At 37.5% G+C, this 14,534-nt stretch overlaps 1 protein-coding gene across 1 annotated transcript; it reads right to left on the bottom strand.

Moving 5' to 3' along the window:
* Positions 1-2,143: 2,143 nt before the first annotated feature.
* Positions 2,144-9,899, bottom strand: arsh (arylsulfatase H). Its single transcript, XM_053328135.1, has 11 exons — positions 9,839-9,899; positions 9,000-9,152; positions 8,707-8,828; positions 8,462-8,584; positions 8,079-8,281; positions 6,368-6,588; positions 5,529-5,665; positions 5,032-5,169; positions 4,761-4,920; positions 3,945-4,066; positions 2,144-3,084 (listed from the first exon to the last, which is right to left on the bottom strand). Exons 1-11 carry the CDS (start codon positions 9,841-9,843, stop codon positions 2,699-2,701), a joined length of 1,770 nt encoding a protein of 589 aa, XP_053184110.1. The 5' UTR covers positions 9,844-9,899; the 3' UTR covers positions 2,144-2,698.
* Positions 9,900-14,534: the final 4,635 nt, after the last annotated feature.

Raw genomic sequence — 14,534 nt, 5'->3', positions numbered from 1 at the left:
TTTTTATGCTAAGCTAGGCTAATTGTCTCCAAGCTCTGTCTTTACACATTAAATACAGACATTGGGTGATATCGAAGCAATCATTCATGGGAAAAAAAATCAAATAAGTACATTTCTCAAAATGTTGAGCTAGAAGGTTATAATGTAATAATAAACCTGAAGAATACTGTTCAGAACCTGCTCTATGTGTAAAGTGCCTTGAGATGACTTTGTTGTGATTTGGCAATATACAAATAAAGATTGATTGATTGATTGATTGATTGATGTCCAAACATTTTCTATATAGGCTTGATATTGTCAGTGAGTTTAAATGGCAGTGAAAACTATTTACCGAGATGGGAAATAAATTCTCCACAACACAAATTCTGATACAGTTGGCTGACAATGTTCATTTGCATCTTCCCACGACTCCACAACTAATTCACAAAACAGTCCTTTAGCTATCAGTCTTTGTGTAACATGCTTGGTACAGGAAAGCTATTTCCAGTGTGTTTTAGCTGCCAGCCATGCAGTATTCCTATCTTGTCAAGCTGGGTGTGTTTATGTGTGTCAAACAGAATGTTATAAAAATGCTTTATGGATTGTCCTGAAACACTGACCTTTACAGAAAACCACCGATCTGTTCAAAACATGATACACTGTGAGCAGTGTGCACACATGCATGTTTGTGTGTTTATGTCTGCACATGGTGATGTGTTTGTGTGTGTGACATGATATACAGCCAGTAACATACCCCACCAGCCATCATTAACTTTGATGTACAGCCAAATGCTGTTATGTACAGTCGACTGAATGATTTACTGTTCAAAGATATAATGGAGTGGCTACTGTAATGAACTTGCTGAGTGTTTGATGTACGGGTCTCTGCTGGAGGGAGAGAAGTAAATGCTCTGACCGTGATGGCAACAATTACAGTGATGATGATGATGATGATGATGATGATGATGATGATGATGATGATGATGAACTTTGCAGATGCAAGTGGAATATCTTGAGGCAGAATAGGAGGAGGAAGAGAGGACAACAAGGAGGAGATGAAGAAAGCAGTTTCAGGAGACGGAGGAAGAGGAAACAGAGAGGAAGGAGGCAAGGAGAGCAATTATAGGCTTCTGCTGTAGCAAACTTTGATGTTTTGACAGCCAGCCGCTGCTGGAGGGAGACAGTGTAAGTGTTGATGATGATGACGATGATGATGAATGATGATGACACTGAGGATAGAGAAGTTCACACGATCTTTAAAGTCATTTATTACTGAAGATGTGTAGCACCACAGGCTATCCTTGTGGTCACACTGGGACAACATCCACTCTTGCTTTGAGTCCTTAGCTGTTCATCAGCTGACTTTCTGCTATGACCTTTGTGAATGAAAAGGAAATTCTCTTTCCGAGATCAAAAAGTAATACAACACAGATAATCAGAAAGGGAAGGTAGAGGTGACAGGTGAGAATTTCAAGGAGAATCAAGAAAGGGAGAGGAAAGAATTGACATGATGGGGGGGTGGATAAATGCATAATACAGAATAAGAGGAAAGAGAATCCAGAAGACAGTTACTGGGAGGTTTTTTGTGGTGACTAGAGCTAAAAATAAAATGCACAGGGGAGGGATTCTGTTTTTAACCTGCAGATAATGAATACTGATGCAATAATATACTATGTTACAGAAACACTACTACTATACTATGTTACACACATAGAATACATAACACACTTAAATAGTATTTGTGTACTTACAATGGTGTATCTTTGTATTTGTTTTGAACTGAAAATATGTATAATATTAATATATGACATTAATGTATTATTAATAATACACAGCAAGAACTCAGTGACAGAATTTAGCTACAATCTCACTCTTAACCCTCATTCCCCTCTTTTTGCTCTCTCTCCCATAAACACACAGCTGACCAAACTCAGTCTGACTCTGCCCTCTAATGGTACATAACGTTAACTACAGTCTTGAGGAATTCCACTTCTTTCAGTCCAGCATGAATTAAATGTAGAGAATATGACAGTGATCATGGATAATAGGTCTGAAAACCTCACTATTAGTCTGGATGTAAGCACAGAATCACAAACAAAAGGGCCTCCTAGAATTTGGGGGGAAATAACTTACATGAAACTATTCATAGAGACAGAAATACAGCTTTTAAATAAAACATTTTATTGTGTTCTGCAAACTTTGTTGACATGTTTTCTTTCTAACAAACACCAATAGAAGAGATCCTTCACTTATGAATGATACAGGTAAACAACAGACTTCCCTTCATGTGTGTAAAGAAGCATTATCATTGAGCCATTGAGTGTGTGCAGTGTAATAATGCACTGCAAGGTTTAGTCCTTGTTTAATTTCTGTCCATTTTAATAGCATATCAATGTCAATGTTGTATGACTTTATTCTGATTTCTCTTTAGCTTCAGTTTTAATTTACTCTTTACATTACAATTTTGACTTTTTCTTCAATTTCAGTCATTGTTACATTAAAACAATTAAACAAAGCCTCAATATGCAAGTAGGGAACTTTGGAAAGAAAGTGAGGTGAGGTGTGGTTGGACATTTTTTACACAAAGTCTGTGGGTCAGACCTTTTCATGAAGAGGAAGAGCTCCTGAATGCACCCTGAACCACAAAAAGTACATTACAGTGCTATATAAAATTCTTGAAAAAAAGTTGGACTGGTTCACATGTTTGGGAGTTTTTTACTTAAATATGTGTTGCGCCCTCTTTGCAGCCACAGAATGGAAAGGTCCCACAGCAAGGCTGAAGCCAGGGTCTCCACAGAATCTTCTCCCAAGTCATCTGGCTTGAAGTTCCATGTGTGTTGGTGTGTGAATCCAAATCTTTGAGGGTATTTTGATGCCTCTCCACAGCTTTGGCGGTCTCCTCAAGGATTTCAGCATATCGTGGCTCAGTATCAGGGGTCAGTGGGCGCGACTCTGAGGGGTCATGGAACAGGTCATACAGCAGCGGTGGGTTGTGGTGCGTCACATGTTCTCCATGACATAAGCAGACCTTGGTGTCATAGCATCCACCGGCTCCAGGGGGAGAAAAGTTGGGGGTGAAAAAATGGATCTTGAAGATAGAGTCACCTGGATAGAAGCAAACACACAGAAACAGCAGAGAACACAGGTATAAAAATGACAAGAATACAGTATATCCTAATACTGCAAGAAAATGTTTTAATGCAAGAGAGGAATTTATGACAAAGTTTTCTTTCTTTCTGATTGGTTTCTGCAGTAAAAAGGTCTAAAATGAATGAGCATTTTGCATATGTGTGGCAAGACATAGAAAAGAAATTCATATTTTCCAAATATTACCTTCCGTCATTTACATTTATTATATATTTATTCTGGACTGCTTAAAATGAATGCAGCTCCTGCTTTCAACTTTGGTCTCTTTTGCAACTTTGGTTTCTTGTCAAGAATCTGATCCAGGATTCAATAAGCTCTGGAATCGGTTAAGCAGAACTATAAATCAGAATGGCTAAAATCTATCCATCATCCTGTCAATCATCGTTAATTGAAATTGTCAGTTGCATTCACACATTTATCGAGTATGTGAAGGGTTTGTATTTTGTCTTTTTCAATATCATTTTGTTTCAGAAAATGTTGCACAATTCAAGAAAGAGAAACAATACTGCAATGAAACCATACCTAGGAGACTCACAATAATACTTTCTGTATGTATTTCTTTCTTTGGGGGGTTTGGGTTGTTCTCTTAAGTATTACATTTGACCTTAAATCAGTTAATTTGAGTTAATGTTATATTTTAATGTTATTCTATTTGTAAATGCCTGACTGTAAAGTAGCCTACAGTTTGACTTCTGTTTTAAAGCCACATTTATGTTATTAGATCAGCATGTGGCTCTTTCTGCAGAACTAAGAGCTAAAGATAGAAAGAAATTCCACCAGATGATCTGATGTGTTTTTGTGTCTATGTGTGAACTTACTGCCAGGTGGGTGCCAGCGTACTGCGTTCAGGTAGATGCCACAGTAGTGGAACATGAACTCATGCTCTGATCGCTCTACTTTCCCCTCCAATAGTGGCATGAGGTTGTGACCATCTAAATGTCTGGGAAAAGAAGAGGGGAAAAAAGTGTCAATTTGATATTCAAAACTGCTTTACAATCAAGGGACAGACATGTCATTACATGCAGAAAGATAGACACTTTTGACTTTTGGCCCTATAATAAAATATCTCATTTTTCTCATATCTTGATTTTTGCTTACGTTCATAGGTCAGAGGGGACAATGTGGTAATAACTGTTTAAATTAAAAGGGAAAAAACATTAAAAAGATGACTTAAACTAAAACTAAAAAATCTAATAAATATTACTGTTTAGATCGCCAAGTAGTTAAGCAAACTACCATATTAAGTAATTATCTTGGGAACAAAAGCTTTTTTTGTCAGAATCATTAGCAAGTAATAATAATATGCAACAACCACATAGGTTTTTTTTGTCATAATGATAAAGCATATTCAGAATCAAATTTAGCAACATACTCTCTGACCTTCTGTATGTCACTTGCTTGTTACATTTGTAGTGTCTACATAACAGCCGTCTCTAAGTAAAAGATGTGGCTGGTCACAGATAATGAGGTTGTTCTGGTTCCACGCTTGAGTCATTTACAGGGAACAACAAAACAGTGTTGAAATGTACCATTCAAACTTTTTTCAAAGGTTCTCAACCCATTCAAGAACGATTACGAAATACTTAGTGGGTGAGAGTACTACAAAGAGAACCGCCATGTCAACAAGTCTTTACCTGTCTGGGTGGGTGTCCTGGGCCAAATGTTTCACCGTAGGGTACAGGTCCATGAGACTTGTAGGTTCATCCACCACTCTTCCAGCTTCTAGCCTGCCAGGCCAACGGAAAATACCAGGAACCCTGATCCCTCCTTCCCAGCCCCCCATTGCCTTCCCACCTGAAAAAGCCATGTTAACTAAATTATAGACTAATAACTATAATTATGATTGTGATTGCATTTAAAGTGATTTACAGTTGTTTTTAAAAAGAGCTTTACAATGATGACTACCTTTATAGATGCTGTTCCAGCCTCCTTTCTGGCCGATCTGTGTATCAGCATCCTCTAGGTGTCCACCGTGGTCTGATGTAAAGTACATCAGAGTGTTGTTGGATAGGCCGAGTGAATCCACAGTCTCTGTCATTTTACCTAGAAAATATATTAAGATAGCAATAGAAGCAGGTTGGCTGGGTAATATATCCTGCGAGGGAGCTCAAACTTCCTAAACAGATGGAGAGTGTAGAGTAGCTCTGGCTTTCCTGATTGCAGTTTACTACAACTTGGTACTGATTTTAATAGTTTTTAGCCATCAAATCTAGCAGTCATAATATCTTAAAATTCACATCTACAGAACAATATAAAATGTAGATGCAAATGCAGTTTGCAATTGGGTGAAATACTGCTGATGGCCACAGAGCATGAGTTCATGCTCACTACTGTGGCATCATTAAAAAAGTTTAACAATGCATAACAGTAGTAACACTTTCACTTTACAAACCCACACTCACCAATGAGCCAATCCACTTCTTCTATATTGTCACCGTAGCGACCATGGCGACTTTTGCCAGCAAAGGCGGGAGTCTTGAAAAGTGGCGTGTGGATATGAGCCAATGAGAAGAAGAGGAGGAACGGTCGATCAGCATTCCTTGAGGAGGAGGGGTTAAATCAAATAAAAAGGTCTCTCATTAACCAAGATTGTCAGTTTTAATGTTACTCATGTTAACCCATTTATGTAGGTTTGTTCTACGTTAAGTGATAAAGGATAAGGCTTATGATGTTCTCTTGCTGTCAACAAGTCCCACAGAAAGACCAACACTAACAGTTGATTGATCCTACTAACAAGTAAGAAGCACCCAAAAAAAAAAAAATCAACCACACTATTGCAGTGTCATCCTTCATTATTATGGTCATGGGCACAGTAGATTATTTTGATTCAATCCCACATAAATCATCTTGAAGCTGTAAAAGCTCACCAGCATGACAAATGTGGATTAATCAGCAATGCTTGAAATAGTCCTTGACAAATGCTCTATTTACCCCTGTTTGAGTAACATTTGCAAAAAACTGCAATGCCAAAGCCTTATGCAGAAATTACTTACTATATGTTTTGACCCATTTTTTAAGATTTACATCTCCAGTAATAATGAATGGGTTTTGTGCTGTTGACTTTGGTCTTTCATGCTGTCTTTGGCTTGTGCAAGTCCAGGCAATCAGTGTGTCAACCATGGATGCACCTGAAATATGAAACTGCCCTGAGCAGATGGTAAACGGCAGTTGCCAGACGTTTTTTATGCTGGTGACTTTTGCTTTCATAAGAATTGTTAAATTTTGCTCCTGCATTTAGTACCTTTTTATAAAATTTTGCGCTTCTCCCAGCAACCTCTGGGGCAGTGTATCCACTGTCATTGGCTGTTCGATCACCTCCTGGTTCCTCATGATGATGCAGTTCCAGGTCGGCAGGAGTTTAAAGGGCATGTACCACACAGCGGTTGTAAGGACATTAAAAAAGAAAAGTGCTACCAAGAGCCACAAGCTGACTTCAAAAAGGCCACATACACGGACACACACCTAAAGTACACACACACAAAATGAAACACCTGTTATACAACACAAAATACAGTATGTACAGTATATATATGCTATACAGTTTATATATTGTAGATGTAGATGAATTCTGTGGTTATGTAAACTCCCACAATAAGCTTCACTCACATTTATTTATCATATTTCTAAATGATAAGGTTCAAAATTGTACTCCTTATTTTTGACTACATACTAAATGGTGTTGTCATAGTGGACTGCATTATGTTATAAGCTGTTAATATTTGTGCCCCAACATTATATATTGTGCATACAGTACACTGAGGAAAAGGCAAGATGTGTGCACCTTCTAACATGTTGCAATTTAGCACAACTCTACCACAAATTAAAACCTAAAACAACCTACTACAGTTGAAATAAACACTTTTCTAACACTGTTTCAATTGATATTTAATGCACTGGACTTGTAGTGTCATGATGGTGTCATATGTCTGGGATCTTAAATTTTGATGCAGTTCAACGATTTCACCACTAGATGTTATCAGAATCCCTTACCAAAAGTAGTTATTTGTTTTCAACCATGTGACACAATTAGTACATTGTGTTTTATACTGTAGTATATTCAGTACTTAAATTTAGTCATGAAAGTAGTCTAATTTACCACCTCATATGTGTGGTATTCATTGATACAGGGTATTTATTTATATCTTTTATTTTTTTCTTTCTGCATTTGTAATTCTAATTGCCCAGTTTTATTTATTCTTTGTTTTGTTCTATTTGTACGCTTACTCATTTTTCATTGATTTACTGTATTATGTGGTCTAGTGTGTCATTATGTATTGTATATAATAAAAAAGTTAAGAAAAAGTAATTATGAAAAAAAAGGTTTATTTGTTAACATAGGCCATAGCTTTCTATCCCAATAGATGGTAACTTTTGGTAGTTGTTTATTTTGCACATCATTTCTTTTCCCATGATAATGATCGAGGGTCTTGTAGACTGTATAGAATGTAAAGTCTACCTATGGCACAGCTGGTTTCCATTTGTTTTAGAGGTACCTCCTGTACCATCGCCAAGTCCTCTCCAAATTTCAGTGTTGAAACTTCTTTACTTTCCCCTAAAGCAGGTTTCTGGCTGACGTGACTGTGAATTTCACAAGTGAAGCCTCTGTTCCTGATCTTTTTTTCAAACCCTGTGTGTCTCATTTCTTAGTAATTACGCACCAGTTATTTTGCTTTAGGGAAAACAACTCACGCAAACCTCAGTTGCTCTTTGTTTTACAGTTTCCCCCTCCTCCTCTTCCTCTTCCTCCTACTCCTCCTACTCCTACTCCTCCTCCAGCAACCCACATATATCTCTCAGTTGTTTTTGTTTTTAATTTTGTTTGGTTATACAGAAAACTTTTTGAGTAACCACATATTCTGTGTCATAGTCTGTCTTTTTTTAGATGTTACCTTTGGGCTCAAGTTTCCATGGAGATGAAAATAAAAGCTAACCTGATACGCAATCAACCTTACCAGCGTGAGAAGTCCAACTCCAAGCAACATGCTGAGGTTTCTGAGTGCGTGCTGTAAGTCTGCCAGGACATCGCTCCCCTCTCCAGGTACACAGTCATTGAACAGGGTGAATGGCAGGCCGTAGAAGTAGCTGAAGCCATGCTGGTTCGGGTGGTGACAGTGGTCCCCTTTTTGTTCACAGCTCACACCTAAGTGCCACTTACCTGCAGAGACATGGAGAGAGGAAAGAGGAGAGGTAGACAGATTTTCAGCTCCTACATGATTGGTGAGCAGCTGAGCAGCTGAAGTGGCATTAACTGTCTTTCTGTCTTGCCTGGGTGAAAGGACAGGACCAATTTCATGCTGAGGATCAGTGAATAAATGACTACAGTACATTATCTTACCGACTAAGCCAGTAGTGTATCCTTGTTGCTGTAGCCTCTTAGCAAAGGTGGTCTCACTTGATGGCAGCCCCCCTGAACCTCCAAGAAACAGCAACACCTGCACACGGCCTGTGCTACCCATCCCTAGACAAAAGACACACACATAATGTAAGAATAAAATTACTAAATAATTTGGTCAAACATTGCAGTAAATGTATAAATATGATGTCTCCATTTGCACAGACTGCATCATTTTTAAGAGCTACCTGAGCGGACAGCATAGCGCCCTGTCATGAAAGCTGCCCGGCTTGGGGTGCACAGAGGAGCGGCTGCAATGTGTTGAGTCAGTTTGACTCCCTCAGAAGCCAGTCTGTCTATGTTAGGAGTCCTACAGAGACAGAGCAAGTGAAATAAATAAGTAGAGTAAGACAGTAGCAATGCACATACCAGAGTGAGACAGATGTTAACATAGACATGATGGAATATACAGGCTAGGATGACAAAGAAGTGACTGTGAGCAAAAGAGGACCAGAATCATAATGCACTGGTAAAGACTGACCTGACAGTATCATTACCATAGCATCCTACATCACCGATACCCATGTCGTCCACCATCATCAGAACAAAGTTGGGCTTCCTGTCCACCCCCTCCCCTGTGATCTCATGCCCTATGGCCAGGAGCAGGGAGAGCAGAGATACCAACAGGTGGGACCTAAACATGAAGAGCACATTATTTTCTGACAGTAAAACTGGTTCCTTCACTTACAGTAAATGAACAAAACGTCCAGTACCAGTGCTGAAATGATTAATTAGTTCTCTACTTTATCTAATTGTAAGTTGAGTATCTTGGGTTTTGAACTGTTGGTTGAACAATACAAAAATATTAAATTTAGCTCTGGGAATTAGTGAGGGAAAATTTTGTCTTTGTGTTTCAAATTGAGTCTGAATTCTTACTACAGTTTTGCCCTCAATTGTGTCCTTGGGTTCAATCAGACCTCTTTGAACCATGACATTATCACTAATTTCCTCTAACTTGACAGTAAAACTGGTTCCTCGAGTAAACAATTATGTCACAATGCAAGTGTCTCATTAAACAATGCGTCTGAGATCATTTGCAGCAGGAACTGAAGACGAATAAACCATATGCTGTAGTCAATTGTGTCGTAACAGGTTACAGCACAGACTTTGCCTCTTACAACAGTAATGATTCATTCCCCAAACTCTACTCCGATGTGACAGCGATGAATGCTGTCGGTTTGCACAGACAGAATCACAAGATTTCACAGCGACTCGTCTTTCAGTTTGTTTCTCGCTTCAAATTCATTCAGCTTTTTTACTTAATCATTGCATGTGCTGTTGTTTAAAAAGAAACCTCGCAAACCTGCCATGTGAACTCACCTCATACCTGCACAATGAACTGATTCATACAGTTGCAAGAATGTCACACATTTCCTACTCCTCTCCTGAAGTCACTGCCCCCTCGATTGTACCGTATTGACTGGCTTATTAGCGCACAGCCTTAATGTGCCTTGCCTTAATGTGTGGTATAAATGCGAACTTCCACTTCAGAACAGCGGTTACGTAGCAACAGGACATCACCTGCTCCTGTCACCTGATAATGATCTTAATGGATGAATAAAAAGACAACAACCCCCAAAAACAACAACAACAAAACTGTAAACGTTGCAGAATAATAGAAACATATACAAAATATGATGATCTGCTCTGTGTAGTTGTAGTTATAGGATTGTTATTATAAATGCATACACATTAACTTTAAAGTTAATTTGAGCTGTATATGATAATAATAATACTATTAATAATAATAATAATAATAATAATGCTATTAATAATAACAATAATAATGCTATTAATAATAACAATAATAATGCTATTAATAATAATAATAATAATAATAATAATAACGACAACAACAACAATAATAATAATGATGCTAATGATGATACTACTACTACTACTAATAATAATAATAATCATGTACAGTACTTTTCTTAAAACAATGTTTACAAAATGCTTTACATGCAATAAAACCCAAGGAGACAATGATAATAGAGGTCAATAATAGAAAAATATAAAGTGAAAATAATAATAAAAAATAGTATAAATAAAAATGGAATAAAAGATAACAGGAACAAAGATCCACACAAACAAACAAACACTTACACAAGACCTCTCATTGGCCTCAGTCTCCTGAATGGCAGTAAGTAATGAGTGATTCACATACTGTAAAGCCTGTCCATATAAGTGTCTTTTATAGAAGGGTTCAAAATTCCATGAAACTCATTTAGTCGGCATAACGTCCACCAGCAGGTCCTTAGTCTAGGTGGATTAATAGAGAAAGCACAGTCACTTTTGGTCTTAAGTCTGACTTGTGGAACAGCCAAGAGGGCTTTGCCTGATGATAGGTTGCGTTCTAACTCATAAAGGCTTAACAGTTCAGCAAAAAAATCTTAAAATCTATTATAAATCTAACTGGTAACTGGTGCAGATGTTGCTGCATTTGGTGCTAGTTAAAATCCTAGCTGCAGCATTTTGAACAAGCTGGAGCATGAGACTGATTTTTAACTGAGGCAGGTGTCCAAAAAGTTGCAATAGACAAGGTGAGTTGAAATAATAGAAAATAAAAGTATGAATTCACCTTCACTTCATTAGCATGAGATAAAAATGACTTGTCTTTTGATATAGTATTTCTCAACTGAAGGAAGCAAGACTGCACAACTCTATTTACCAGCTACTCAAATGTCAGATCATAGTCAAAAATCCCTCCTATGGTTTTAGGCCACTGACTTAAATTACATGAGAAGTCACATATATCATGTAAGATAAGATTTCTTGAGTTGGGCTGCCCAAATAAGAATATCTTGTTTGTTTTCATTTAACTGTGGAAAGTTGTGGGACATCCAACATGCTTAATGAATGACAAATCAATTTGGAACATTATATCTTAAACTAATCAGCACAACTGTGAAAAGAAACATTATGCCTACAAATTATATGAACAAGTGGAAACATGTAGCGTGAAGACGATGGTGCTAAGAATTAAGCTCTGAGCTCACAACCACAGGTGATGTCTGCTGTGGTTGACGATGACGTGCCTATTGTGACAGAGAAAGAGCTGTTTCATAAGTAGGGTTTAAACCAGCTCTGTGCTAAATTTGAGATATACTGTTGGGTAGTTTAATCTGTAATTATGCATCAGATTTTATAAACTGACCATATTTGTTAAATCTGAAAAACTTAAAGAAGAGTTTATAGGTTAAATCCATGTGGTGGGGTGAAAAGCAAAATGGAAATACAGTACAGTACAAGTATCTTAAAATTATATTGCTGCACATTACTTTCCCCCACTGGTTTAAACCAACCAAAAGTGCAGTAATAGTTGTTTGAAATACTTTTGTTGTTACTTGGACTGGCTTGAACCTCTTGCTGTCATATTAATCCAATCATTTCTTTATAAACATAGTTCTTCTACTTCATTTGTATTTCTGTGTTTCGACAGTGTGGTATTAATAAGGTCTGCTTGAGTGAATGACTGGAATGCATTTTTGCCTTTATCCCTCAGACGCTAACACAGCTGAGATGTGGTTTTTCAACCACAAAGTATAATTTAGTCTGACTTGTAATCATATCAACTTTATTATCAATTCAGTAGTGTTGGGTTTAATTAGATGTAATTGTTGTGGCTGGTTGATATAAAATAAATAGGGTAGCATTTAGAGGAATTTTATGGGCATGAGTCTTGCATGATAAACCTACACAGGTTCCCACGTTTCTCTTCTGAGTGCCTCAGGTGTATCTATGAAACTGTCACCATCAATTACCCACTGAGCACAAACAAACCGAGCTGCATATGAGTTTCCTCCTCAAAATACCTGACATATCAAGCATTTCAGTGCATGTCCTGTGATGCCTTTGTCAGACAGGCACATGCAGTTACAGACAGAACACCAACTCCCACGAAAACTGTTTAATTGACTCCTCAAACATTATTTACACAATTCCAGAAGAACAACACAAGTGCCAGATGACAAAAATGAAGACAGTTCTTACACAAAATAAGAACACAGAATATTTAAATAAAAAAAGGAAAAGTCTATAAATCAGAAATTAATTGTCTAAATATGCTTAATGAATCAAGATGTATACAGGATAGGATAGTGCTTCTCCCATAGAGATTGTGTTAATAAAATCACCTGCAAAACATCTGTTTGTTTCACTTTGTCTTTCTGGTGATGAAATTGTTCTTTGCTTTGCTTGTTGGAATATTCAAGAGGCGGTATAAGGCAGGATTGGTCAGCCCCATGATTGATGCCCTAGCATTACCTGGGAAGTGCACTTCAGGACCCCATAAGTCTACAATTCCCTTTGTTACATTCTGACTTGGATGCAACGCTCCAATCGTTTGTGTTTACAAGGGATCTGACTGCTTGGGACTATAAGTAGAGTGGACCATATGTTCAAAACACAAGAAGTCCATCTTCCAGTTATTGGGGATTTATTGTTGTTTCCATTATATCAAATCACTCCCAGTAAATGTTCTGTATGTGAACAGCAGTTTGTTTTGGATAACTGTTAACCTTAAGGTTTTAAAGAGCTGTCCTGCTTAAAAGGCATCAGTGACTACATCTGAAAGCTTGTACTATTATTTTGTCTGTATTTTGTGCATTGTCACGCCATGACATTGTAGCCGATGCAGTGAAAAATTTCAGACACACTATCCACTTGGTTCAATGTGTCAAGAAACTCAGAAACTCTGTCTATCACAGAAGGAATCTGAAACAGAGCTTTGACCTGGCATCCAGCCCACAGTTCATACAGTAGAATTAATCAACATAACAGATTATTAATATTTTTCAGCTTTAGGCTAGGCTGTTGGCAACAGTCTCTGTCCTGTATTGCAGCTATATGGTGCTTTACAAAAAGGTGCGTTACATGAACTGCAGCACTATGCAACCTCTACAACCCTGTTTTAAAGTTTAAAGGGAACAGAGCAAGTACAAAACTGCAAGGCAACAAAAAAACATTCAGAAGTTAATATTTTTGTGCTACAGAGGGGAAAAAAACTCTTGGGCTCTTATTTTTAATGCAGTAGCGTTGCTTCTGAGGCATTTCACAATGATGATCACAAAATACCATAGCAAGTTAACCCAAGACAATCTGTGTCAGCTCTGAGGCACCACACTGCTAAATGTAAAGCGTTCATATAAAAATCACAGGTGAGTGGTGTTTCTAATGTGGAGATATTAATGATGCAAAAAGACTGCAAAACAGCAACTGGCTTGCCCAAATAAAGAGACACACAATGATGAGAGTCTTACTGCTGAGGGGTTTGAATGTAATGTTAATTTCTTTTTAAAAATGCAGTTAATAACAGCAAATGGGTCCACTGTGGATTTATGAGTAGTTTCAGGATTGAAGGAATTTGCAGAATTTCAGTCATTAAATGATACTGAATGAATCAAGAAAAATAAAAGCATCACATCTTTGATACATTCATGTGGTAACTTGTCTGTTTTTACTTTTAATGTCCCATCCCTCCTCCCTGTGTGTCTGCAGATTGGTCAAGCCAGGCTGTGTCAGTGAAAGGCACTATAAAGGAGAAATTACTGCATCACAACTAGACTGACACATACTACATCACAACAATGCCTACTACATCACTACATGACCACTTTTGAATTTGTCCATGTCAGGTGAACATTCATAAATCATCAACAGAAACAGGGTTGAACTAGACTTCAACTCACCTCATTAAATTTAGAAATGATGTTTTTGTACAGTAAATAGTAGATGAGGGGAACTCATTTGGCAAATAAATCAATACTTTTTCAGTACTTGAATTTCTATTGCATTTTCTTTTAAAAAAACAACAACATTAAGTCTTGGTGTGGATAATTAAACTTCACTTGGATTTTAAGTAATCAATTAGAAATTTTGCTGAGCTCCTTATTTATTTAATTAGCTGAGGAGAAGTGGTAGCCAACCAAAAGGATTTAAAACTAGGCCCATTCACCAATAAAAACACACAAACACACACACATACAGTGACATCGGTGGCCCACTGGACAGGGAT

Source organism: Scomber japonicus, chromosome 11, assembly GCF_027409825.1.
Source record: "Scomber japonicus isolate fScoJap1 chromosome 11, fScoJap1.pri, whole genome shotgun sequence".
NCBI classification, from domain to species: domain Eukaryota; kingdom Metazoa; phylum Chordata; class Actinopteri; order Scombriformes; family Scombridae; genus Scomber; species Scomber japonicus.
This window is presented reverse-complemented; position numbering and strand designations above follow the sequence as displayed.